Source organism: Uloborus diversus, chromosome 6 (genome assembly GCF_026930045.1).
Source record: "Uloborus diversus isolate 005 chromosome 6, Udiv.v.3.1, whole genome shotgun sequence".
NCBI lineage: Eukaryota > Metazoa > Arthropoda > Arachnida > Araneae > Uloboridae > Uloborus > Uloborus diversus.
The window spans coordinates 5,410,775-5,437,263 of record NC_072736.1 but is presented as its reverse complement, the minus strand read 5'-3'; the positions used below and the strand labels follow the sequence as shown (position 1 = coordinate 5,437,263).

At 31.9% G+C, this 26,489-nt stretch overlaps 1 protein-coding gene across 1 annotated transcript in view; it reads right to left on the bottom strand.

Moving 5' to 3' along the window:
* Positions 1-2,588: 2,588 nt before the first annotated feature.
* LOC129223880 (adenylosuccinate synthetase-like) overlaps positions 2,589-26,489 on the bottom strand; it is a 51,166-nt gene continuing 27,265 nt past the window's right edge. Inside the window, exons 7-13 of the mRNA XM_054858251.1 lie at positions 26,239-26,320; positions 25,125-25,248; positions 20,459-20,613; positions 19,296-19,420; positions 17,972-18,069; positions 14,855-15,004; positions 2,589-4,254 (exon numbers count right to left, since the gene is read on the bottom strand). Of these exons, the coding sequence (XP_054714226.1) occupies positions 4,202-4,254; positions 14,855-15,004; positions 17,972-18,069; positions 19,296-19,420; positions 20,459-20,613; positions 25,125-25,248; positions 26,239-26,320 (787 nt within the window). The 3' untranslated portion in view covers positions 2,589-4,201. The remainder of the gene's footprint in view (positions 4,255-14,854; positions 15,005-17,971; positions 18,070-19,295; positions 19,421-20,458; positions 20,614-25,124; positions 25,249-26,238; positions 26,321-26,489) is intronic.

Sequence of the window (26,489 nt, the reverse complement as noted above, 5' to 3'; positions counted from 1 at the left end):
ATTTGCATATTTTGAAGTGTGCAGGGTCCATTTTTGGAAAGCGTGTGTCTGTGTGTGATGTTTTTTTTCTTTTCTTGCGACTGCTCAAGAATGTGAATTGGTGCTCATTTCTCCAAGGGGGGGTGGAGCAATCGAACATTCTCCATTATGCGTCCCTGCTGTATCTCAGGAAGTAACTAGCAGAATCAAACAAAATTAGGTCCTCATGTTGATCCTAGAGGGCACAAGTGCTGATACCATTTTGTTTCCAATAGCTGAAAAGAGGGTTGAGCAACCAAAAGTTTTTTCTTGGTATTTGTGACTGCTCCATGGGTGCCACTCTAAAAATTGGCCAGGACTGAAAAGCGCGTGGGTAGTTGTGTGTATGTTTTTGTGTGTGTATGTGTGGGTGTCTGTATGTATGCGTGTGTGTATGTGTTTGTATGTGTTTGTGTATGTATGTGTGTAGGTGTGTGTATGTGTTTGTATGTGTGTATGTGTTTGTGTATGTATGTGTGTAGGTGTGTGTATGTGTATGCGTGTGTGTGTATGTATGTGTGCATGTGTGTGTGCATGTGTGTGTGTGTAGTTGCGTATGTATGCGCGTGTGTGTGTATTATAAACATGGATGATAATGTGTATCATAAACTTTTGATGATAATGTGTATCATAAACTTGGATCATAAAATAATACTGTTACCCGGAGAAGTTGTGAAGACTCTTCAAACGGTAAGGAAACGGATTGAGAAACAAGAAGTTCTGCCTAGAACTATACGAGCCTACTTTCCCGTATACCCATGCTACTTTCTAATACCTGATCAATATTCTCAAAAATAGCTAAAATCGCACATTGTTTCAAACATATTTTTTTAATATTTTAAGCTAATTTCTAGGAATAAAATATTCCTCACTCATCTAAAAAAATTAGGTGCTTAAAAAAATAAAAAAACTAAATAAATAAAATAAAAAAATACGAACAAATAATACACTTTTTTCCATTAAAAAAAATCTTTAACAGCTTTTTTCTCAAAACTTAGAGTGAAAAAGAGTGGTTCAGAGTTCAACCACTCTAAAAATTGGCCAGGACTGAAAAACGCGTGGCTCCATTTTGCGACACCAAAATGTTAGCACTTAGTTTGTTTGATGTTTCAGACATATATAATGCTAATTTTTGATGCTATAACTATAGTAAACCCAAATTGTAAGATTAAGTAAAAATTAAAACCTAAATAAAAAAATAACATATCATTGTCCAAGATTTTTTGGGAGGTAAAAGTAGAAAAAGAACATAATAAAATACAATTAAAAAAACTTAATGCTGCAGAAAAAAAGCTTCAGATTGTATACTTCATGTTACATAAATAGTTCATATTTCATACAAAAAAAAGTAATTAAAAAAAAATTTCAGGTATGAGATTCTTGGCTATAAGATTTATTGTGATAAAAACTTTAACGAAATTTTCCAGATTAAGATAAGAATGGTTGAAATCAACAGATTGAGTATCTTTAGTTATTTTTTTGGAAAAAAAAAACAGCTTATCTTTTTAACTTTAGCAGATGGGCCAGTTTTTTGTCCTCAGAAGAATAAGACCTTTTTTGAGAGTGAGAGATTCAAATGTAAAGATTTGTTTCATCTATAAAAATCATTTTGAACATGGAAAAAAAAACCGATGGCCGAAACGTTTGAAAAGACGGAATTCCGTCCCTTGGACGGAAGTGTGGCAGCCATGGACTGCTCTATCTAGAGAAATAAAAACGGAACACCCTGTATATTTTATTTATTAACAAATTTTAAATTTTAAAATGATTTTCAAATTTTGCTCTTCGATTCTGCTTTACTGATAATTTTGAAATTGGTAATTGCCAAACTTATGTGACTAATTTCATGTTGATAAACCTGTTTTATGGTAATCAAATTTGCTTTTGTGAATAGTAAAATTTTGTAGTAGGGATTTCATGAGCAATTGATGGTATATCCCAGAATTCATAAGATATAGAAGTAACTTTTGTGATGGTCACAACATAGTTGACTCTGGGGTGCCCACCTGGGGGGAGGGGGGGGGGGTTCATGGTCCAGACTGTGCCATTTAAATTTTTAGGGCGGTTGCTTTGAGGGGTATTTTTCTCATATTTAGGGGGTGCGCCCTTGCTCTTAGAGGGGATGGGCACCCCTGGTTGACTTAGATTTTCATTAAAAAAAAACAAGACTGGGTGATACATCGCAATGAATTGTTAGCAAGCAATCACGCCATGATGGCGTTTATATGGAGCATTCTTTCGGAATACTAACTTCCAGTGCATCAAAATATATCATTTTTCCAAGTAAAAAATGTTATATTCTTTCCTATCATTTAAGGTTGCACTTCATAAACGACCCTTCTTTAAAACATTTTTTTTCCTTTATGTAATGAGAGTTAAAAAAAATATGTTTCCCCGTCTTCATACTTATATTCATCTGCACGCTGAATCGTGCTCAAGAGAATTTATAGCCTTACTGGAGGGGAGGGGGGAGCTCGTTTAGAAACTGCTTCATTAATCACAATTGCTTTCAATTTAATTGTGACTTATGACATGAGAAAGTCAATCATGGCCAAATGAAGAAACACTTATTTAAAAATTCTTTATTTATCAATGATGTAACAGAATTAAACATCATAAAACAATAGTCATTTCAAAGCAACTTGGTTAAAACTTACTTTCAAAATGTACATTACGAAGAACCAAATTTGATAGTTATGTAGTATGGTACAATGACATTGAGGCATTTAAATACTTTGCATTGTCACATCTCTAAACAGACAAATACTGGATTAAGAATTTAAAAACATTTTATATATGGAAGCAAATTATCAAAATAATACAATTTCAAACTACGAAATTTTGTACCCGATACTGAAACTTTGTTTTCTGTGCATACAGTAAGTAGGTAATATTTTTTAAGTCAAGAATTATTATTTTATCAATTTTAAGTATATTTTAAATAGGCCTTTTTGTTAGATCTAAGTTTTATTTAGAATATAAAACCATTGCCACTTAGCAAAAAACTTATCTGTCCATTAGGGAAAAAAACCAAGGTTATTAAATTAATGTAGTTATTAAATTCAAACAAAACCACATACAATTTAAAATAAATATAAGCATCATTTTTATTTTTCAATAGCATTCAGTCTTAGACTAAAAATGCCAAAATGATACTTAAAACTTTTAACTAAAATATCAAGATCACACACAAAGGGGAGAAGGAGAAAATTCTCCAAAATTTGCATTTAAGCTTAAAAACCTCAAAGATAAGAACTGTCTTTAGTATATATAATTCCTTCTGTACTGTATGTTACAGTTAACAATAATCTAGCTAACAAGAGATAGTTTATGAATCCAATTCAAATGTTATTAAACAAAATGAGATTTTACTTGTCTAACGTTAAACCTTATAACTATTTACATTTGTTGTAATGACTAACTTTGCAGCGCAACATGACGACTTTAATAAAGTGAACAAACCAAAAATTTTGCAGCAAGCTGAGCATTTAATAACAGGTGCACATAAATGTGTCCACCAAAATTATAACGGTTTAAAACTAATGTGTTCAGTTACAGCTGTAGAAAAACCTTTTAAAATGCATAAAAACCATTGAAGAAAATATTTACAACTGCCTCATGCCTCAAAGAAATGCTTGTTACCATCCAAACGCAAAACATTGAAATGCAATTTTTTTCTTTTAAAAATTGTTTCGACCATTTAAATGCATCACTATGTTAGGAACAATTGAAGTGAAATTGGATGGAAATTGTTTCAAACTTCATTTTAAAATATTAACAATTTACAAAGTGAACCTTATAAACAGTTTTAAATTAATTGAATAAAAGGACACCTGGTATACGAAACGCACTTTTTGTTGCTTCGTAAATCAAAACACTAATAGCCAAATCAAACGTGCCATACTGGTTGTATTCCTTAATCATTTGGAGTATCACAGATCTATAAACTGACACTAATCAAGTTCACTAATCTCCCTAAAATTCCTTTTATCACAAATAGTCACTTATACTCAGTGCAGACCCGAGAAGTAAACAAAGTTTGGCTATTAGAGTTTGCTAAAGGATTGAAAACAAAAATAACTAAGAAACAGGACATGTTCGTTTCCTTTTTTTTGTAGGAAATGAAATGCTCTCCATGCAGTTCTTTGTAACAGGACACTTATATAAATTCCTTGGCCGGCATTCAAAATACTTCTATCATAGATGATCTGTCTTTGCCCACTCCAATCCATTTGACTGTGGAGAGAAACAAATATTTAGACAATACCATTACATTGGTATGAAAAATAAAAACTTGTGGCCCAGTAACCTTTGGCTCAGAAGTAAGTCACATCCATCCAATCTTAGAATACTTCTTTAATGAATGTCCTTATAACACAATATTTATTTTAGTGAAAAGTATAACATTAAGTTAAATCTTATATCTTTAAACAAGCAATTCTTGTGGGTATGTATATATATTTATATTTCGTATCTCGGAAACGGCTCTAACCAGGGCCGGATTTAGGGGAGGGCAGGCGGGGCTACTGCCCCGAGGCCTCCACAACAAAGGGGCCCCCACAAAAAATTTTTACAAAATATCCTAACTTTCACGGGTCAGCAAATTTTACGTTTTTTCTCCCAGACATTTTTTTTTTTTTTTTTTTTTGTATTTTTACAAAGGATGCTTGCGCAAAAATATTGATATGTCAGAAAGCCCTGATTGCAAGTATACATTTACTATCAATTTTTTATTTAATCGAGCATTTCAGTGGCAATATATTTTTTTTATTCATTTAATTTGTAATTTGTACCTATGAGTTAGAGGAATAAAGTAAGTAAAAAAAATCCGAAAAATGGTTAACTTTGCAGGTTGTCCTTACAACTTCTTGCTTCTTAAGCTCAAAAATTTAAAAATTATTCGACGAAATGACTTGAATGGAAGTTTTTTTAATCGAAAATATCGGATATATACATATATATCAAAATATTCGGATATATATCAAAGTATTGGATATTTTCGAAAATATGATCTTTTCGAACCCTGATTAGGGGCCTCCACTCCTTCGTTGCCCCGGTGCCTCCACACTTCCAAATCTGACCCTGGCTCTAACGATTTGAACTTAATTGTAGTTTAGCATTCTATAAGTTCATCTACATCAGCGTTTTTTTCTGTAAAAATGCGATTTTTTCACAAAAAAGAGTTTAATATAAAGTCTAATTGAGTTCAGCCCTGAAAAAAATTGTGAATTGACACATAAAGCAGACGATTTGCAACAATAACAATGAAAATTTGTCCCTTCTTGCTTCAAAATTTTAAACTTGCTTAGGGTTGCCAGGTTTGGCTGATATTAACCACTTTGGCTAATTTCAATCGCACTTGGCTAAAAACAAATTCAAAAGCATTATGTAAGTCGATGTAAAGCTTTTTTATTTCTAATTAAAACTATTGCTTGACCTTCTTATTTTATTTTATTTATCTATCTTCTTTTTAACATTTCAAATAATTTTATATGTTTTTTAAATCACGCATCTAAATTTTATTTCGAAAAAACAATTATCTTGAAACTGTTTATATTTTGTGAAGACTGTTGTTGTTATAATTTGTTGGTGTGGTTTGTGGATCATCAGTTTTTATGGATAGCATGCTGTATGTAGCATTTTCTAGCGTAAAGTGAGCAACTATGCTAAAAGTACTTATTCCAAGTTAAAATCTCGATTGGGATAAAATCGTGAATCGCAACATAGTATAGAAGGAAATATTAGGTTAAAACCGATTTCACCATAGTAAAATTGGCTCCAAGTTAAAAATCTTCTAATTAATGGCAGGAAAATTGCATAGTGGAAACAAAAATGTTACAAATAGTTTAAAGCAAAATGTTTAATTGCATTCAGAATCTTTGTTTGGTACTTTAGTGTTATAAGATGGTCGCAGCGCATTTTCAATCCTAGCATTTTTTTTTCATATTTATTATTGCAATGTTTGGTCTTAGTTTTGGCAATACCGTGCGTTAAATATGTATACGAAAACCAGCTCAGAGCTTCCCTATGTGGATGACTGTGGGGGAGAGGAGGCCTATATTCCGTAGTAGACTTCTTATAGCTGAAATGATTACAATGCTGATGAAGCGATTATATGAACATCTCTCGTTTTTCGGAAGCATATCCAACGACGAATCTTAATATTTCGTAAATGTGATGCGTTTCAAGTCTATTTGAAAAAGTATCGAACCTTAGAAAAACACGAGTTGACAAAAAAAAGATAAACTTTTCAAGCCGAGCGAGGCTCGGTCGTCCAGGTATATTAATATTAACTATTGTATTTAGTAATTTACAAACTATTGAAATGTATATTTTCATTTATCCATAATACAGGAAGTAAAATGTTATTTTGTTTGCAAGCTTTTATGAACGTTTTGTTGATTTTTCCTCCAACTACTGCAAATAAATCTACAACTAAACTAGTTTCTGTCACAAAAAAAATTGTTTAACACTGAGAGCTGCCTTAGAATTACAATTCTGCCAGATAGTGACTATAATAAATTTAGAAAAGACAAATTCCTTGTAAATTGAGAATAGACACGCTTTTCAATTACAGAATAAATTTAACTTAATCCTCCTACAGATTTTTTTTTCTGCTTGCCTAATCTAGCTATAGTCAGAGTGAAGTTCACAACATAATATTATAAGAGGATCAATAGGTGAGGAGTCTGTTTTGATCCTAGTATTCTGGTGAAAAATGGGCGAGTATTGCAGAAGATGGTGTTTTCCTACGGAAAAATTGGTAAGGAACGTAACTGGGACAAGTGCTATGAAAAACTGTAAATTATAGAAATTTTTGGATCACTGTAGCCGATTTTACAGCTACAGAGTTCGTTACAAGTGTTTGAAAATATATTAAAAAGATAGGTCGTCAGTCGGAATCAATTAAAAAGTTCAATACAACTGGGGGATCATTATATCCTGTTTCCTTTATAGCAGGATTTGATTGTATTTAGAAAAAAAAAGCCTTTTACTGTAGTAAAGTAGCTCCACGTGTGACAAAGATAATTTTGATCAAAAATCAAAGTGACTACAGTGAATTTTAGGTCGGTCAAAATATTCATTTTTCCCCTTTTCATCTTTTATTACGGGGGCTATTTTTTTTTTTTTCAAGGTCCGATCGATCGCGGAGTGAAAACCAGAAAGTCAAGCCAATGGCGCCGTACGTAAATTTGTTGCCCAGTCTCTCAAGTAAGATTGCACAGTGCATCAGGTCGCTGTGGGGTCATTCCATACAGATTCAATGGATGAGTACTCTCGACCATTTTTAATTTTTTTGAAACTCATATTACAAAAAGATGCATATGAATGATGTTTAAAACCACTTTTATTTTTTCTCTAACCTTAACCCTTGATTTTTTTAGAGGTCATCAAAAGTGATTTTCGCAGTCAAAAATGGGACTTTTGGACCTTTGCATTTTGGCCAAAATCTATTTGAATTACATTTATGGCAGTTAATTTTATGCTTTGATGTTAAAGTGCATAAGATGATAGTCTTACATGCTGAGTTACGTGGGTGTAACTTCATAATTAAAATGATAGCAACAGGTTAAAGTTCAAGGTCAAATGTAAAATTTTTACTCATTTCAAAGGGGGATAACTCGCGTAGGGGACGGAAACACAAAATGAAATACGGCAAAAACTAATCACTGGAACCATGCTAATAAGAATATGTAACTGTTGCTGTGTGTTTGCTTACCCTTTATTGGTTACAGCCCCTCAAAGATCAGAAAAATGACATTTTTAGACCCCTGTAAACCAAAAGGGGATGGAATTAAAAATAAAATTTCTTGGCCAATTGAATATTCCATTCAAGTACTATACATGTTATATATATATTGTTTTGTGTTTTTGGTTTGTAAAAAAGATACAGGTCTTTGAAATTGAGCAATTTTGCTAATTTATGCACTAAAACAGAAATAAAAAGTGTGAAAACTTCATTGCTTTTTCTTAAATAGCCTATATAATATATTATACTGAAAAAATATATTTTAAGTATAAAAAAAACTATTTTAATTTGATAACTTAGAAATATTTGGATATAAATGAGTAGTTCATACTTAATTGACAGCTTAAGTAAAATTTTCAATACACACAAACATATGCTCTATACATTAACATATCTAAATTGCCTTAAACATATGCAAAAACATTATATATACAAGATTTAAATTTTAAAAAGTGCGTTTTTTATTTCTTGTTTGAGTGTAGTTTTGAAAAAATGAACTCACCTAGAAGTCACCTAGTAAGCTGTAATGGTGACTCAAGTATATGGCGTTTTGGAATGCTTTACCAAGGCACATTCATAATTTGATACTTTGAAAATGTACTAGGAGCAAGACAATGACAGGGGTTCTAAATTTAGTGATCAACACAAGCTATCTAATACCTTTTTTGACAATGATGGGCATTTTCTTTCGATAGTCTTTTTAGTAACACACTATTCTTCATACCTATTGCTAGGGGACAATAATTTTACAGTGATAATATTTAAATACGGTGGCATAAAACAGTGATTAAATGTTGTATTGGGAATTTTATTTTCAGAGTCACATTTCTTGCAGTATTTTTTCAGCTAGTTTAATATACTGAATGCTCACAAGGATACATGCAATGTTTAGTAGCAAAAATGCAGAAGGTATACATTTCTGTAGGGTCATTCCACGTCAAATCAACCACAAAAATGGGATTTGAACACCCACCGTCTCGGAATTTGATAAAACTTGGTATACTTCATCCCTTTATGGTTACAAGCAACCCCCTAATTTTTTTTCTTTCAATATCAATTCATTTTGATTTTATAGCCTTTTGAAATCTGGAAATTTTGCATTTTTTATCATTTTTGAAACACTCAAACTGAGAAGATGTTGTTTACTAAAAAAATTGTTTCTTGGTAACTAATGCTATAATCTTTTTGAAAATTTTTGCACACAATTTAAAGCCTTTGAACATGTTGATACAAAATATCTTAATAGTTTTAGTTTACATAAGAAATTTTTAAAAAATTAGGAAAGTGAAAATTTTAAATTTTTTTTGTCAAAAAAAGGTGCTGACATAATTCTGAATTTCAACAAGAGGGTCAGCTTTGAAAATCATAATTTTTTTAAAAAATGATCATGAATATGTATTCTAACTTATCCAATGAAAAACATTAGGGGACTTTGAGGGATTCTGCCCCCCCCCCCATTCTGAAAAAAAAAGCAGGAAACATCATACAGACAATCTCTTCCATATTCTTAAAAACAGAATTGTCAGCAATTACGATAAAAATTCAAATATACAGTGTGTTGAACATTGAACTCAAATGTAAAAAAAAAATCTTAGCTTCTTTTTCATTTGAAATAACTTAAAATATGCGGTAGTTCCACCTCAAATTTACCGTAAAAATGGAATTTTAACACGTACCATCTCAGATTTTGATGAAACTTGGTATACTTCATTATTTTGTGGTAAAAAGCAACCCCTTAGTTTTTTTTCTTTCAATCTCAATGTATTTTGATATTATAGACTTATCAAATTTTTTGATTTTGCATTTTTTGTCATTTTTAAGACATTCAAACTGAACTGCTGTTTAATAGGAAAAAAATTGTTTCTTAGCAACTAATAAATTTACCTTTTTGGAAATTTTCATAAAAAATGCTAAGATTTTGAATATTTTTATTAAAAATATTATAATAATCTTGGTTTATACTAAGAATTTTTAAAAAATTGGAAAAAGAAAAATTTTGATTTTTTTTGGTGAAAAAAGCCATTGTCAAATTTTTAACATCAGCGTCAGTTTTAAAAATCATGTTTAACAATGAAAAATGATCATGAGTATGTGTCCTAACTTCCCCTATGAAAAAAGTTATGGGTCTCTTAGGGATTCTGCCCCCTCCCCCCTTCAGAAAAAAATGAAAGCATCATAGAGAAAAGTTCTTCTATGTCTTTGAAAACAGAGTTCCCAAAAATTACTTTAAAAAAATTAAATATGAAGTGTGTTTAATATTGAAGTCAGACATATAAATTTAATATTCAAGCTTTTTTTAAATTTGAAATAGTTGAAAATTGTTTAAAATATAGACATTCTGAAAATAAGATATCATGAAATTTAAAAGTTACAGACAACAATATCTGCATACAGATTACTGCATTTTAGTTAAGACAACAGAAAACAAAAATTAAGTCTTAACACCAATTCATAATCATGCAGTTTCTAGCACTTTCAGGATCCCCCCCTCCCACCGCCACCCTTATGTTTGAGAAAAATTGCTATAGTGGAATTGTTTTTTATTTTAGTGTTACTGCTGTACAGCAACAAATTCATCCTTTTCATTTCTTGAAATTACAGTTAACACCCCTTAAAAGTTAATAGCCTGATTGCTTAGTAATAATATGTTCTAAATAAAGTAAATTACCTTCCCCCCTCCCTTCATAGCAAATGAGGAAATAAATTGCATCTCTCATATTCAATGGATTTTTATATATTTTTTAATGAGAATAAGAAAAATTAGTATTTGCAAGGGAAAAAAAACAATATTTGTCCGGATCCCCCCCCCCCTCCTCCCCCAACATAACTTGCATTTTTTCCTCAACTGCTTTTGGGGGTGTACACTAGTGCAATGCAATTAAGTGCAATAAATAGAATAGAGAAAAGAAATTGGTATAAAATGTGCTAATTCAAACTACAACGGAACCTCCATAACTCGACAAACCAAGGAAACATGAAAAAATTTCGACTTAAGTGGATGTCAACTTACTGGGCTTCCAAAATTTTATTTCCTACAGAGTTTCTGTGTGTATCACTTACTTACTGATGCTTAATATTCACATTATGAAAACTAATTTTAGTAAAGGAATTTTCTATTCTTTTCGTTTTCTTTCTTTGAAAAGTATATAGTAAAATCAATAATATATTTGAATATATTGTGAAGAACAAATACATAATTGTTGAAAAGAGATAAAAGTTCTTGTTAGTCATGTCTGTTAAAGATAAAAAGTCCTGCTCACACTTATTTAGAATACAGGTATAATGGTGCCTTCTTTCTCTACAGTTTGGTATATTTTATCCTATCCTTTTAGAATTGCACTAACAGCACAGAGTGGTTGCTTACTCCCCTGGATAAAAGATAGAATTCTCTAAAAGAGATTTCCTAAAACTCTGAGAAAAAGTTAATATGAAAGAATGTTGGTAGCTAAAATTGAAATAAAATAGCAATTGGGTGCAGACTGATAGGGGGTTCTCGCAAATGTGTGTCAAGTTAGATAGATTTTCAGCCATTGAATTTGGTACTGGGCCAACCCTAAGAAAAATAAATGTCCAGTTACAGGGGTTATCAGTGTGTCCAGTTACTGAAGTTTCACTGTATTTAAACAGGAATATTTAGAGTAGAATGTTTATAAATCATTTGTATAAAATAAACAGTGGCTTTAAACAACATACTCCCTTCAGGGGCGAATACAGAAAAATCTTTTGGAGAAGGCATGGGAAATTGAACTTTTCTGGAGTAATCTGTTTGATAAGCGGAAAACAAATCCATGTTTCAGTTTGATATTAGATTAATGAAACAAGTTAAAATCTCTGCGAACTAGAAGTGTCTAGCTTCGAATTTGTCTTTTAGTCCGTTCTTTGCCCAGTTGGTTAGAGAAATCATTACTGGACAGATATCAAATTTTTACTTGTATTTGGCCTAGATCTGATTGCACACAACATAACAATTAGAATGACATACGTTTTTTCTAATCTTCTTAGTAGGAAAACAGACATAAGGTAGAAGGAATTCAAGAACTATGAGCTGGTATTTATAGGATTTGTAATACTTTGCATTAATTATCTAGTTATAAATTAGAATTAGATGATTTTTTTTTAAATTTCTATGTTTTCTTAATGCATACTAAACAATAATTTTTAGTATGCATAAACTGTTGTAGGAACATTTCGAATTTCGCGATAACCTGTTTTTATTGTCTATTATTAATTTATTTAATTAACTACTTTCAATTCAAAAAAATCTTGAGTATTAAAATGTTTAAATTTGGGTTCAAACACCAATGTATGTCATTATTCAAATTTTCTTTGATGCTATTAGTAATTAGCTAAGTTTGTAAGATTGTTATCGATTTTTTTTCTTTTATCAAAATAAGGGAGGCAAGGGGGCAGAATCCCTCAAAGTCCCCTAAAGATTTTCATTTTATATGTTAGCACACATGTTACTGATCATTTCAAAAAATATATAAATTATTTTAATTTAGACCCTCATGCCAAAAAATTAAAATTTTGAAAATCATTTTTTTATTGAAATTTTTTTAAAATTTTCAGTTTGTTAATTTTTTTTAATTGCTGAATATAAATTTAGATTTTTGATATATTTTTTTCCAAAATGCTTGAAGTCTTAATGTATAATGTGAAAATTTTCAAAAACTTTTTATCTTTAGTTGTTGAGAAATAATTTTTTTTGCAAACAGCTGCAGTTCATTCTGAGAGAACTGTGAATGCCTTGTAACGCAAAATCTCAAAACTTTGAAGGGTCATAAAATAAAAAATATTCTTAATAGAGAAGAAATACTTTAGGAGGTTACTTAGGACTATGAACCATAGAAGTATACAAAGTTTCATTGAAATCTGAGATGGTGGGTGTTAGGGTGTGGTTGAACTGACATGGAATGACCCTGTAGGAATTAAAATGTGACTTCTAGTAGTTCTTTGCAAGCTAGTCTTAGTAGTATCAATTCTTTTCACGGTTCTTCTGATTCTGTTACAATGTCCATTACCAAATGATATTGCATAGAAATGCTATTCAACTCGCAAGTTGACATCTGTTTCGTGATTACATAAATTAAGAAAGTTCTTTCTATTTTTGTTGTGTATTTGAGTAAAGTATTTCAGTATGCCACATGCTGTCTCACCACCAGAACTATAGTACTACTGTATGAGTTCATTTTCTTAAAACTACACTGAAGCAAGAAATGAAAATTCCTTTCAACTATATAGATAATGCTTTTGCACGTGTTTAGGCAAGTTACATAAGTTAATGTACAGAGCGTATGTTTTGTATGTATTGAAAATTTGTGTGTGTAGATAGTCTATAAATTAACTACTTAAGCTGTCAATCATGTATGAACTACTCATTTATGTCCAAATATTTCTAAGTTATCAAATTAAAATAATTATTTTTATATTTAAAATATCTTTTTCCAGTATAATATATTTCATAGAGCACACTATACGTAATTTAAGAAAGTGCAATGAAGTTTTCACACTTTTTATTTCTGTTTTAGAGTAAATTAACTAGCAAAATTGCTCAATTTCAAAGACCTGTATCTTTTTTAAAACCCAAATACACAAAACAATATATATAACATGTCTAGTACTTGAATGGAATATTCAATTGGCCAAGAAATTCTATTTTTAATTCCATCCCCTTTTGGTTTACAGGGGTTTAAAAATGACATTTTTCTCAATTTTCTGATCTTTGAGGGGCTGTAATTTATACAGGGTAAACAAACACACAATTACAGCTATATTTTCTCATTAGTGTGACTCCAGCGATTAGTTTTTGCCATATTTCACTTTGTGTTTTTATTCCCTAAGCGAGTTATGACCCTTTGAAATGAGTAAAAATTTTACATTTGACCTTCAACTTTGGCCTGCTGCCATTATTTTAATTATTAAGTTACAGCTACATAACTCAGTGTGTGAGACTATTATCTAGTGTACTTTAACATCAAAGTGTAAACTGATCTGCCATGATTGTTATTCAATTAGATTTAGGCCACCATGCAAAGGTCTAAAAGTCCCATTTTTGACTACGAAAATGACTTTTGATGACCTCTAAAAAATCAAGGGTTAAGGTTAGAGAAAAAATAAAAGTGGTTTTAAACATCATTCATATGCATCTTTTTGGGATATGAGTTTCAAAAAAATTAAAAATGGTCGAGCGCACTCATCCATTGAATCTATATGGAATGACCCTGTGGTTATTTCGGAGCATACAGTGAATGAGGAAACATGCCTCTAACAATTTCATCTCCCGCTAAATATGAAGTGTGTGCTGTAATTTGATTTCTGAATGCTGAAGGATGCAATGCAGCTGAAATTCATCGACGAATGAGTAATGTGTACGGTCCAACTTTCATGAGTGCCACCAAAGTGTGTTAATGGTGCAGAAACTTTGAAGCAGGCCGTACGGACGTTCATGATGCAGGCGACAAGGGAAGGAAGTGCCTGTACCCCCAGACAACCCAGGCTTGGCTCCTTCCGATTACCATCTCTTTGGTCATATGAAACGCTGGCTAGGAGGACAGACGTTTCGCTGCAGACCAGCATACAGAATTGTCTGAAAGCACAGGCGGCTGCCTTCTATGACGAGGGTATCAAAAAATTGCTACCACGCTATGAGAAATGTCTTAATTGAAACGGCGACAACGTCAAGAAATAGTTGGAAGGTGTCTGTACATATTCCAAATAAAAAAAAGTTTTCATTGTCTTTGTGGTCTTCATTTTGCGATCGATCGAACCTTGAAAAAAAACCTCGTAATAATTTGAAAAATGTAAAATTACTGAAATAATTTTACATTTTTGCTTTTTTTTTTTTAGATTTGATGGAATCAATCCTTTTTACAGAAATGTCATTCCATCACAATCAACAGCGTTTCCAGCTTCTAATTTTGGAGGGGGAGGGGGCAGAGTGCGATACTGTCAACTCTGCTTAAACAAATACCACTAAATACTGTCAAAAACAACATATATACAATTATGGGTATGAGAAGGGGGGGGGCAGTAATAAAACTTAAAAAACAGAAATAACACATATGAGAATTGAGAATAAAAATTTACCTTTCACATCCACTAATTCCTCTATTGTCGTGATGTAGTTTCGGGCATTCTGGGGCAACTCGCCAAACTTGCGTACTTGTTCTGTACAAGTCTTCCATCCAGGAACAGTTATATACTCTACTTCAACTTTCTCCATTTCTGACGAACAAGCTAAAAAACGTATTATTATAGTCTTTTCATTCTTCTGAGTAAAAAAAAAATCAATAATTTCAGTTTTTTCTTTGAAGAGGTAACAAGTGCTGCAATGCCCAGCACTGGAAGTGTTCTTACTAATATGTGCTGCCAAATCAGCCCCAGTAGCAGAAACTTTCTAGCCAGTCTGCGACACTATTTTGGGTAGTTGAAAATAATCTGCAGCATTATTGTTAATTTTATTTTAAGTTTTCATAAAATACAAAAGTCCTTTGTGAAGGTCAAGGCTTGGACAATTTTCCAACTGACCAGTGGCCACTAGGCTTGAAAAACTTAGTGGCCACCCTGTCGCAGAGTTTAAAAGTATTAAGGGGGGGGGGGGAGCAACTTTCACTACTTTCATAAAAATAAATAGAACTCTACACACTATGAAAAACAATTATTCAAGACATATTAATTTTAATATGAAAAATTTGCGTTGAAATAGGTTTTTTAATTTTTTAAATTAGTAGATGAGAAGTTGGCAGGAAACTGCATTTTAGATGAAATATTTAGCTTATAGCAAAGTCTTCAAATCAGTGAGGATCAAATACAACTGTGCAGATAATAATTCGCATTTAAAAAAAAAAATATATATAAAAAGAAAAAACATGATTTATTGAACACTTTATGTTATCTTCAATAGTTTGTGTTGAGGTAAATATCCAATTCTGTTTTTGGAAACTTAGGTAAGTAATAGTATCGTTTATTTCCATCTTGCGAATGACCAAACATGGCGTCTACGCGAAAAATTCATGGTTATAAATAGATTTTTGAATTTATTACATAAAAGTAGTTATAAATTCAAAATCCTTAAAAATCTACAATTTAGTGTAAATAATCAGTTTTTAGCACATTAGCCTCTAAAGCAATGAAGATAAGATAATATTCTGAAGATAAAATTTTGCAATTTTAAAGAGAATAATTAAGAATTATCCGAAAAAAATAGCACATTTTGCATAATTTTCAACAGTTTGCATTGCAATAAACATCCAATTATGTTTTCGAAAACGCAGGGAATGACCAAACATGGCGACTACGCTAAAAATTAAGATATAAATTTCTGAATTTGTTGCAAAAAAATATCTTAAAAATAAAAATCCTCATGAAACTACACTTTAGTTAAAAAGTTTTAGCACTTTTGCGTCCAAAGCAATGAGGATAAGGTAAAATTTTCACATAAAATTTTTCATTTTTCAAGAAAATTATTTTAAAAAATAAAAAAAAAAACGATTTGCTGCACATTTTAAGTTATTTTCATTTGTTGGCAGAAAAATAAAACATCCAATTCATCTTTGTTTTTGAGAACTTATGCACTTTTCTACTTCGATTTTGTGAATGACCAAATATGGCGACTATGTTTCTAGCTGAAATGCTGAAGCATCTATCGCCTTGGTCAAAAAGCGATCTCCAAACGACTTTGCCAAGTTGTATTTCGTTATTTTTTCTTCTTTTATTTATTTTTTTTTTTTCTTTCTTTCTTTTTGTTCTTTTGTAAAATTATCTGCAGGGCGCCGAAAAATCTGCGACGCACGTCTCGCGGTTTCTGCTACCGGGAAATCAGCTAAGTTAAAATATCAGTCTTTAATGTACAAAAATTAATATATTCCATTAACTTAATCAATATTAAAAGAACAAAATACAAGCTATAAAATAAATGGCTTTGAAACATGCAAAGTTCGACCCTCTATTTTATTACATTTCACAATTAATTAGGACTTGTTATATGATGAAATGTTGTTCAAATTACATTTTATGAGGAGGAAAAAGAATGTAGGAAATACAAAAGTTAATTGGAAACGCATAAAAAAATTTCAGAAACCATAGGAGGATTAATCAATGTAGGTAAATTCAAAAATTAAAACAGGAAATCTTACTTAATCAAAGATTAGTAAAAGTAAATAATAAAATTCATGTATTCTCCAAATAAAGCATCATATTGCTTACAAATATACTTAAATATCAAAATTCCACATGATTTTCAGTATTCATCCAAGAAAAAATTACAACATACATAATTGTTTAATCTGATAAATCAATTCTTTTAAAATAAATAAAAATTATAAATTCTAAACACTGAGAAAACAGGCATATTTTAATGTGTCAATTATGTAGTAAGAGATGTGTAATAACTTTGCTTTTACAGACAAGTAAAACTACTTGAATCAACCCATTTAAGGTCAAGCATAGAAATTTTATAAAATAAGGTAATATTTTCTTAAAATTGGATTTAAAATGCATCCATTAAGACACAGAAAAAGTTTCTTGCATAAAAATAATATTTAATTTAAAAAATAAAATGGTGCGTAAATGCACCATTGGCCAAATCAATGAACAAATATTTCGTTGGAACAATATTATTCTTAGTCAAATTTTTACATTTTTAAATGAGAATTTTCGAAGCATTTTGGATGTAAAGGACTAGGCATTTGAGACAAATAAATCGTGTGGTTTTTGCGCACTTTACATCCATCGTCTGCGGGCTTTTTTCGTGTTCATTTATGGTATACGCGATTCTATCAGTCCGTATTTCTTTAGGTAGAGCTGTGGATGATGGACGACCCTTGTTTGGATGTGTCATTTGTACCATATTTTCACCAATAGACTGTCCTTGAATTCAGCTTTTAATAAGGCAATCGCTATGTATGACCTAAAGTCTGTAAATGGCATTTTTGTGTTATTAGCAATTCTATGTAGCTTCCATGAATTCACTATCACACTATCAATAATATTTGTAAAACATGGCCACCACCATTTTTTGCTTTGAATTCTGATCTGGTAATTTGCTATAGCATTGTCATGCAGGTCAACGCCTCCCATATACTTATTTTAGTCCAAAATAAAGTTTGGTTATGAAATAGAAATTTTCTTTCGTTCACTGCGGCTATACGTTTGGCATTTACAATTGGCAAAATGGTTTATTAAAAAATAAAGTACCATACATACCGGGAGGAGTTAAAAGGCGCTTGCCATTCAAGTGATATGCCACACCAATTTTAATTTCATCAAATGTATCCAAAATATCCAATTTGGTTATCGCAATACTGTAAAGAAACACGGGAAAAGATCACATAGAGTGAATTTCAAGATGTGTACAGAAACTTCCAAATGTTATTAAAAAATGAGACTTTCACAATTTAATAAAAATATAGGTAATTATTGACCATTTAAAATTTTTATAACAAGAAATACAATAGGAATACACAGGAAAATTTTTCCAATGAACACAATAGACTGTTTCAGTACAGTGACGGATCATGTTCATTAGTATATTTTAAAGGTAACTAACTGGAGTCTTCATAAGGGAACCTTTTGAAAAAAATTAATGAACTTTTAAGCTGTCTTTAATGATGAAAAAGCAAAAGGGATGCTCTTCATGAAAATTTTTTGAAACTGAAGTCTTAGAACTACAGATGTAGGTTATTTTTGGTGAACCCAGAGGAAGAGGCAGGGCTTCTTTCATGAAAAAGGGGGAGGGAGGACCTTTCTAGAAAAAAAATACTGAAACTGGTGTCTTAAAATCACAACAAATGTGACAAACTTAGGAAAAGGGGCTCATGTGCTTCCTCCTAAAAATTTTCAAAGCTCAAGTATTGAAAACACCTTTTAAGCTATATTTGGGTCACTTAAAAAAAAAAAGATTCAGGGACATTCTGTCCGGTTAATTTTTTGAAATTGAAGTCTTTTAAGCCCAATTTTAAGCTATCTTTTGTGATGTTGGGGAAGGATATGGGTTGGGGGATATCCCCTTATGCTTCTAAACTGAAGTCATTAAAAAGTTTAAACTATCTTTAGTGACGGAGAGAGAGCAGTAGTTAACTAATTTTATGATGGGAAAACAAGACATTCCTTTTTTAATGACATTTCTTCAGTGTTAAGTAAATCATAAAACTTATTTTATGTTCTAACTGCTCATGTTAAAATATTAATAAACATCTGAAATAGCTTAAAAGGTTAGCTAGGGTATCAAAGTATCAATTAAGAATAGAAATATATCCACAAGAGAATGCAAAACCAGTGAACATTTTTAGTTGAACAAGGAAAATGATTTCGCTTGAACTGTGAGTTAAAAAGTATGAAGTAACAGCATTTATGTTAACATTTTTATAAACACCAACAGCTTGTGTTACTGTAAGACAGTTATGTATATATTTATTTTTTAAAAATATTATAGTACTGCAGAAAGAAATTGGTTCTAGAGAAGTTGTGGCAGAGAGCAGAACAAAATTCTACCACAGGAATGACAATTAAAAAGCAATCAAGTTCTTACGCTGTATATCCATTTATCATATGTGAATATCTTAGAAGAACTGCATCAAGCCAACCACATCTTCTCTTCCTTTTTGTTGTGACACCTATTTCTGCTCCTCTTGTTTGCAGAATCTCACCAAGGCCCTATGGAGTTAAAAGCATTAAATTGCAATATTCATGATATGAATGCTTCCATAAATTAATAAAAAATATGGAACAAAATTATATCTGCCTTTTTTAAAAGAGAACTCAACTTGTTCCTAATTCAGGCATGGCTTTTAATAGCTCACAAAAAAATTTGTCCCTAATTTACTTTTATTAAGTAACATTTAAGTGCTTTATCGACTTTTCCTTGCAAAAAGTGGCAGAAATTCAATCTTATGAGGCATTCAATCTTTTAAATTTTTTTTCTTAATTTATGCATTCATTTTTTTTTTTTTTTTTGCAAACACCTTTTTGTGCATTTATTGGAATTAGTAAGCAATTAAAAGCTAAAGTTGACTAGTTCCAAAATATATATATGTATCAAAATCATTTAAGTAGCCTGTAGCAACACTGCACACCATTTCGGACTTTTCCCTTCCAGCATAGGCAGCTAATGCCCCAAAAAGTAGGGAGGAGTCTAAGGGGATGCACTGAGGTTAGGTAGGCAACGCCTCTAAAGCTGACCTTTTTTGGAGGAGAAATAGGAATATATTAGTTTTTAATGTCATTATTAATTGAATGATCTCCGCTTTAAAAAAAATGGACACAGCTTCAAAAACTGGCCATCCTTCTAATCCCAAGTTCCATATAAATTTTTATGAAGTAATAACACAAGAAAAATATTAAAAGCTCCCTTATTAAGTTAGCTATTCTTTCTTAAAACAAATGAATTGAATCGATCAACAGTATCATTTTTCAGTCTATCGCCAATTTTGACATAGAAAAGTGGAGGAGCAAGGTCCCTTCAAATTTTGAAGTGAGGAGGCAGTTGCTGCCCCTCCCCCCTCATATGCCTATGGCTTTCAATGAAAATGCATATTCCAAAGAGTCCTCAGCACTCTTTCCCATGGCTTGTCACAAACTATAGTTAAATTTCAAACATTTAAATCTTACTGCAATAAAAACTAAAAACAGCAGCGTTATTTATGAAGAGCTTTAAAAGTTATGTCGAAATCCTGATTAAGCAAAAATTCTCACATCATATAACTCGGTAGGAAAAGGTCCGTCTCCAACTCTGGTGCAATAAGCTTTCACCACCCCATAAATTTCCTTAATTGTGGTGGGAGGAATTCCGAGTCCCGTGCAAGCACCTCCAACGGTGCAGTTGGAAGAAGTAACATATGGGTATGTACCTGGAAGAGAAAGATTTGATTTATTTTACAACGCATTTCAAATTATATTCCAAAACACATTAAAAATCATTTATTACTAATATAAGATAGCTAGTTGTTCTTCTAACAAAAAATATTCATAATTTTGATCCTCCTTTTGATATCATTGCAGATTTTATTTGGTTACACATTAATGCTTTAGCCTGCTCATTTTAGATGGATGAAACATAATGGATAATGCAGCTAAGGCAGTGGTAATACTAGCTCAATTTTATATTTTCTAAAAATAAAAAAGATAAATAAAAATAGTAAAATTGATTAACAGATACAAGTGATTTTTTTCAATTTGTATATAGAGCAAGTATTATGTGAAGTATTTTAATTGTAAATTATGTTAATTATTTTGAGGCTAAACAAATAAGCATATTTCATCAGGGCACAAAAGGACAGGTTCACTTTAATACTCACTCCATTTATGTGCTGATGAAGAGGCTCTATGCAGCTAGCCTCAAAATAGTTATTTGCCAAGTGGTTTCTCAATTTTTTTTCGTACTTATAGTAAGACATATCTTAACAGGCCCAATAGAGCGAAATATACAAAAAGTTAACAAAATAATTTTTAAATATAAAACTATACAAAATAATTTGCAAGTCATGCACAAAATAATTCATTCTCACATTAAAATTGCAATAGTAAGGTAACGGCACCAGTAACAGACAAGGGTCCAGTAATAGACAGTCATAAGTTTGGATTTAAAAAAATAAGACTTTTAGGCGGGTAAAACTGATGTTGCTGTGACCCATGAATACGATGCAACCATCTAGTGTTATCAGAGAGAATTTCATGAGCCAGTTGGTATTTACAAGCCAGTGGTGGAAGGTTATAAACAAACACCACGAGGTCAGCTGGTGTTTCATGTTCATTGGAATTAAATTAGGCTTTAGTTCTAAAAATAAAGAACTTTTGCACATTTTGAAGAGAAAAGACAAATTTTGTCTATTACTCATTCTTTCATCTTCCTATTGTCACTGGATATCATCAGATTATTGGGTGTCTGTTACTGAGGGTCGGGCCTTTTTTTGAAATTGAGCAAATAAGAATAGCATTAATTAATTCAGAGGATCCAGAAGCAGTCAAACGTTAGATGAGATGTAGTTGCATGAGAAAAAAAGTTTTAAAATTCTAAATACATTAAAAGGCTCAGAAAATTGAGTTTGCCTAAGAGTGATATCTTAAGCATGTCTGTTGCTGGTTGGCTGCTACATACCTGCCAACATGTCTACTTGGAAAACCTTACAATCTCCCGCTCAAAACCTTACAATGATTCAAAATTACAAAAACACTCTAATTTCCTTTAAATTTTTATTACATTACAAGCAACATAACTGTACTAGAAAACATAGAAGGCCATTGAAAACTAAAAATAGAAATGTTCAAAAAATTACAATATCTTGATGAGGTACTGAGGTACCTAATTTTGGTCCAACCTCATACTGTAAATTAAAAAAAAAAAAATTACTCTGCCTCCATACTTTTTAAATGTTTATACGTAGCAGATTTAGCCTTAGCCAAAAACTCTTTATTAAAATTCTGTTGATAGCAGAATTGTTTCTGCACGTTTTTGGCTAGTAAAACATTTTCTAAGTTCTCGTTTGATAAAGAACTTCGGGTTTCAGTTCTTGTTTTCCGCACACAGCTGAATACTCTTTCACATTCACAGTTACTGTGTGGTATTGTTAAAATGCACAACATGAATCTAGCTATTCTACTATATTTAAGTGATCCATCCGCTGCTTTAAGTTTCCCCAAAACAAACCACTTTTTATCCAGTTTCTTCATTTATTACCTCAAGTGGTAAGTCATCAATTTGTAGTGCACAAAATTCTGCTTGGAGTTGATCTTTGGCCTCATCTTCAGTTTCGTTAGAATTTTTGAAACTAATAGCTGGAAAGATATCTAAAAAATAATGCACATCCATGAAAGACTTTTGGGAAATTTTGTCAATGTCCGCAACTTCAGCATGCATTAATATATCGCTATTAATCGGAAACTTGAGTCTGATATAATTGCAGCATGCAGAAAAGTACTGTCTAACATCAGAATAAAATTGCTGTTTTTCCTTACTTTCTAATTTATTAACTACTTTTAAGGTAGCACTACCAATCAACAAATCTTGGTCATTTTTCTGGTTGCATCTCTCAGCATACTTCACATCAGTTATGCATACACAACTTTTGAGAACAAATGGCTGAACAAATTTGCATAAAATATCTTTGAACATTTCCAACAATAAAGAATTCAAAATATGAATTTTCGGTTCTGCAGACTGCAATATTACATTTGTTTTTTCAAAAATTGGTATCATGAAGTTCAAAAATAAACAATAAGCTTTGTTCAGATCAGAAGTTAAAAACATAAGTAATCGTTCTCTCTTGTCAAATAACTCTGAGTACATACAGTGCTTTTCTTACTTGAACTTGGCATATTCATAGCACAACTTGAATTTGTCTTCAATTTTTTGGTTGACTGCTCACTGCTGCATGAAGAGCTTTTCTTAGATGTTTTCAAGGGAATTCGGTATGATTCAAGTGAAGAATTTTTCTTAGAATTATCCGCTTGTACGATCTGATTTTTAAAAAAACTACAAAGTACATCCCATTGTTCTAATAACCGTTTTAAACTCCTGCCTAGAGACAGCCACCTAGTACACACGTGTTTAAGAATTTTGTGGTTTTCCACATCAAATTGGTCTTGCAAATCTTTTAACTCTTCTTTTCTCTTTGCACTTTTCTCCAAATAATAAAATATGTCGACTAAAATGTCATCCACTGATACAGAAAGGGAGTTGGCTGCCTTCTCAGCAGCTAAGTGAATAAGGTGACAAACACAGCCCATGACAATGATATTTTCATTTCTGCTTTTAAGATGAGCAGCAACACCCTTCTTATCGCCAATCATTACATTTGCATTGTCTGCACTATAAGCTATGCAGTTCTCTACACTAATGTTTTTTACCTGCAAGGTATCAAGTAATAATTTCCCAATGTTTTCTCCAGTACAGCGCCCAGATAGCACAGGAAGAGCTAGTAGAGAATTTTTTATTTTGCCCTCTTCAGTGTTGAAATAAACTACCACAATAGGATAAATTTGTGCATTCGAATCATTGCTACCATCAACAGAGATTGTAAACACTGTTTTTTGTAGAATGTCCCTTAATGAGTTTTTACCTTCTAACGCCATCTCCTTAATTATGGCGCTCGTTTTAGTCCGACCACATGCAAATTTTTTAGCAATTTCACATTTAGGAAACATTTTTTTAAAGAGTTGCCCTGCATGATCAGCTATTGCTATAGGCAGATTATGCTCTAATATGAAACTGGTGAAGAGGCACTCCGCGCGTATGACATCACTTCCCGCAGCGTCGTCCACACGATTAAAGAATGTCCCGAGTCTCTGAGATTTTTCTTGAATTGCCATATAATCTTGGTGCTTTTTAGTTGCAACATGGTCCTTAATATCACTTTTGCCACCATGCGCAATTTTTATATCGCAACTGCAAATGGTACAGAGCGCAAATGAGGGCCCTTTCCTTGACTGTTTTATGCAGGGGATTTCTTGTGCATAGGATTCCAGAAACACTTGATTATAACTTTTTCCTTTTTTCTTTTCCATTTCACGGCAGTGACGATTATTCAATCCAGAAAGAAAGAACACTGTTACGGAAGCAAAATCCAAAAATAAATTCACACGAGGCGAGCAACGCCGATTACGCTATAGCTGCACGTCTTTCTAGCCGGCAGGAGTGGATGCTCAACGAGTTGCTAAAAATCACGATCGACGCATGGAGGCGGGCTTAACAACTTCCCTCGTTTATAAACAAATAGCGCATGCGTAGAGGCTAGGAGAAAAGTGTTGGATGGTACGTTGAAATTGCGCATTTCTTCTTCGCGTAAAGGCTTGGGTTTGGAAGCTCAGTGATCACGTGATCACCATGCGTAAAAGCATTGCGCGGTGGCTCCGGTCGATTGTAGATAGATGGGCTTGAGCGCGTTCGATTGTTTGAACGAAAGTTTTGCATTTTTAGGTTTTGGGGGAAATTTTACGCGTAACCGTACAATTTTAGTACAGAACCTTACAACCGTACAATTTGTACCAAAACCGTACAATGTACGGCCAAACCGTACAAGTTGGCAGGTATGCTGTTACCATAAGCTGTAAGAATATTCTTTACAAAAAAGATTCAAAAAAATATACAAAAAAAATTGGAGAAATTCAGAGTACAATGAGCAAGCCTGTTGTGTTTGGAGCATTTCATGTTTATGGAAAGAGGGGTAAATTAGCAAAACTCTTGCAATTCAAAATTATTTTTAAAAAAAATTAACTTTTTTCAGCACAAATAGCTCGACTGTTTTAACATGTTATTGAGAATTCTAAAACAAGGTAAAAAATAAGAAATAATTCATTTTCATCACATAATTAAGGAAAGTAAATTTAAAATTTTCATTCTGTGGGAAAGGAATAAAATAAGTACCAAAATCAATGTCAAGAAGTGCTGCGTTAGCTCCTTCAACAACTATTTTCTTTCCAGCCGCAATGGCTTCATGCAGGTATGACACGGTGTCTGCCACGAATGGAGCCATCCTTTCGGCATAATCCTAAAAAGACATTTGAAAAGAGAATTTTTTAGCCTGTTGGGTTAAAATTAGCAAATATATTATCTGATTATGATATCAAACCCCCCCCCCCCTTGTTTAAGGGAATTCTAGTACAACCTCAACTACCTTAACAATTATGCATTTCACATTTATTGAGAGAGGAATGGGGGGGGGGGAGATGTTTCATGAACATTTAATTATGTGTGTTCTCCCTTCTGTCCTACCTGCCAACTAAAATCTCAAGGTGCAAAATACTTGTACTGTTTCAATAACTTACATGCAAATCAGTTGTGAATTCTACTAACATACTTATGTTTTCAATTTCAAAAAGCAGGAGAAACAAAATGGAAAAAAAGTAGAAAGTTTTGTACCTTGGAACCAGATTAATGCTAGTACAAAGTTGTTAATACTTCCAGTTTTCAGTTATAAATCGTAGAAATATTAAACCACAAACTATATCATTATATTTAAGTTTTGTTTTTAAAGTATTTACTACATCATTTGTAACATCTTTTTTTCATCAAGCAACTGGACATAGAAAAAACCTTTAAATGCAAAAAAAATAAAAATATCCCCCCCCCCCCCGCCCATAAAAACTCGTCAAATATGCATACAAAATTGAAAAAAAAAAAAAACATTTTAAAAGGGTTTTATTTTGAATAATTTTTCAGTTTTAATCACGTTCTCACAACCCTAAATTTTTGGATCACAAATATTTCTTTCAAATGAAGTAGCACCCATTACATTTTCTAAATTTTCACTACAAGGAAAACGCAAAGTTAGAAAAAACATTTAGGCAGCATTTTTCTAAATCTAAGTAAGTCACAACTTTTTTTATTCCTTAAAAATCAGGAGAAATTTCTCTGATGTCACGAGGTCAGAAACTATATACAAAAGACGAGTCTCCTGCCTAAATCAGGAGAGTTGGTATGCCTATCTCAAAGCTCACAATAAGCACTTTAAAAACTATAAACTTAAATAATTGTTTACTTTGTATTTTTTCACTTCTTCATCAATGTTAACTTCTAAGTCTGGATGTTGATGCATATAGCTTTTTGACAGCTGCCTGAATCTGCAAGAAAGAAATATAAACAACTCAGCTTGACTTATAACTTGCTTTGGACACATAGTCAGTATTTGAAAATAAGATTTAGTTTAGAATGCTTGAAAAACAAATTATTCCATGAAAATACCAAAGACATGCCTTCACATTTTTATTTACCTCAAAACATCAAATAAGT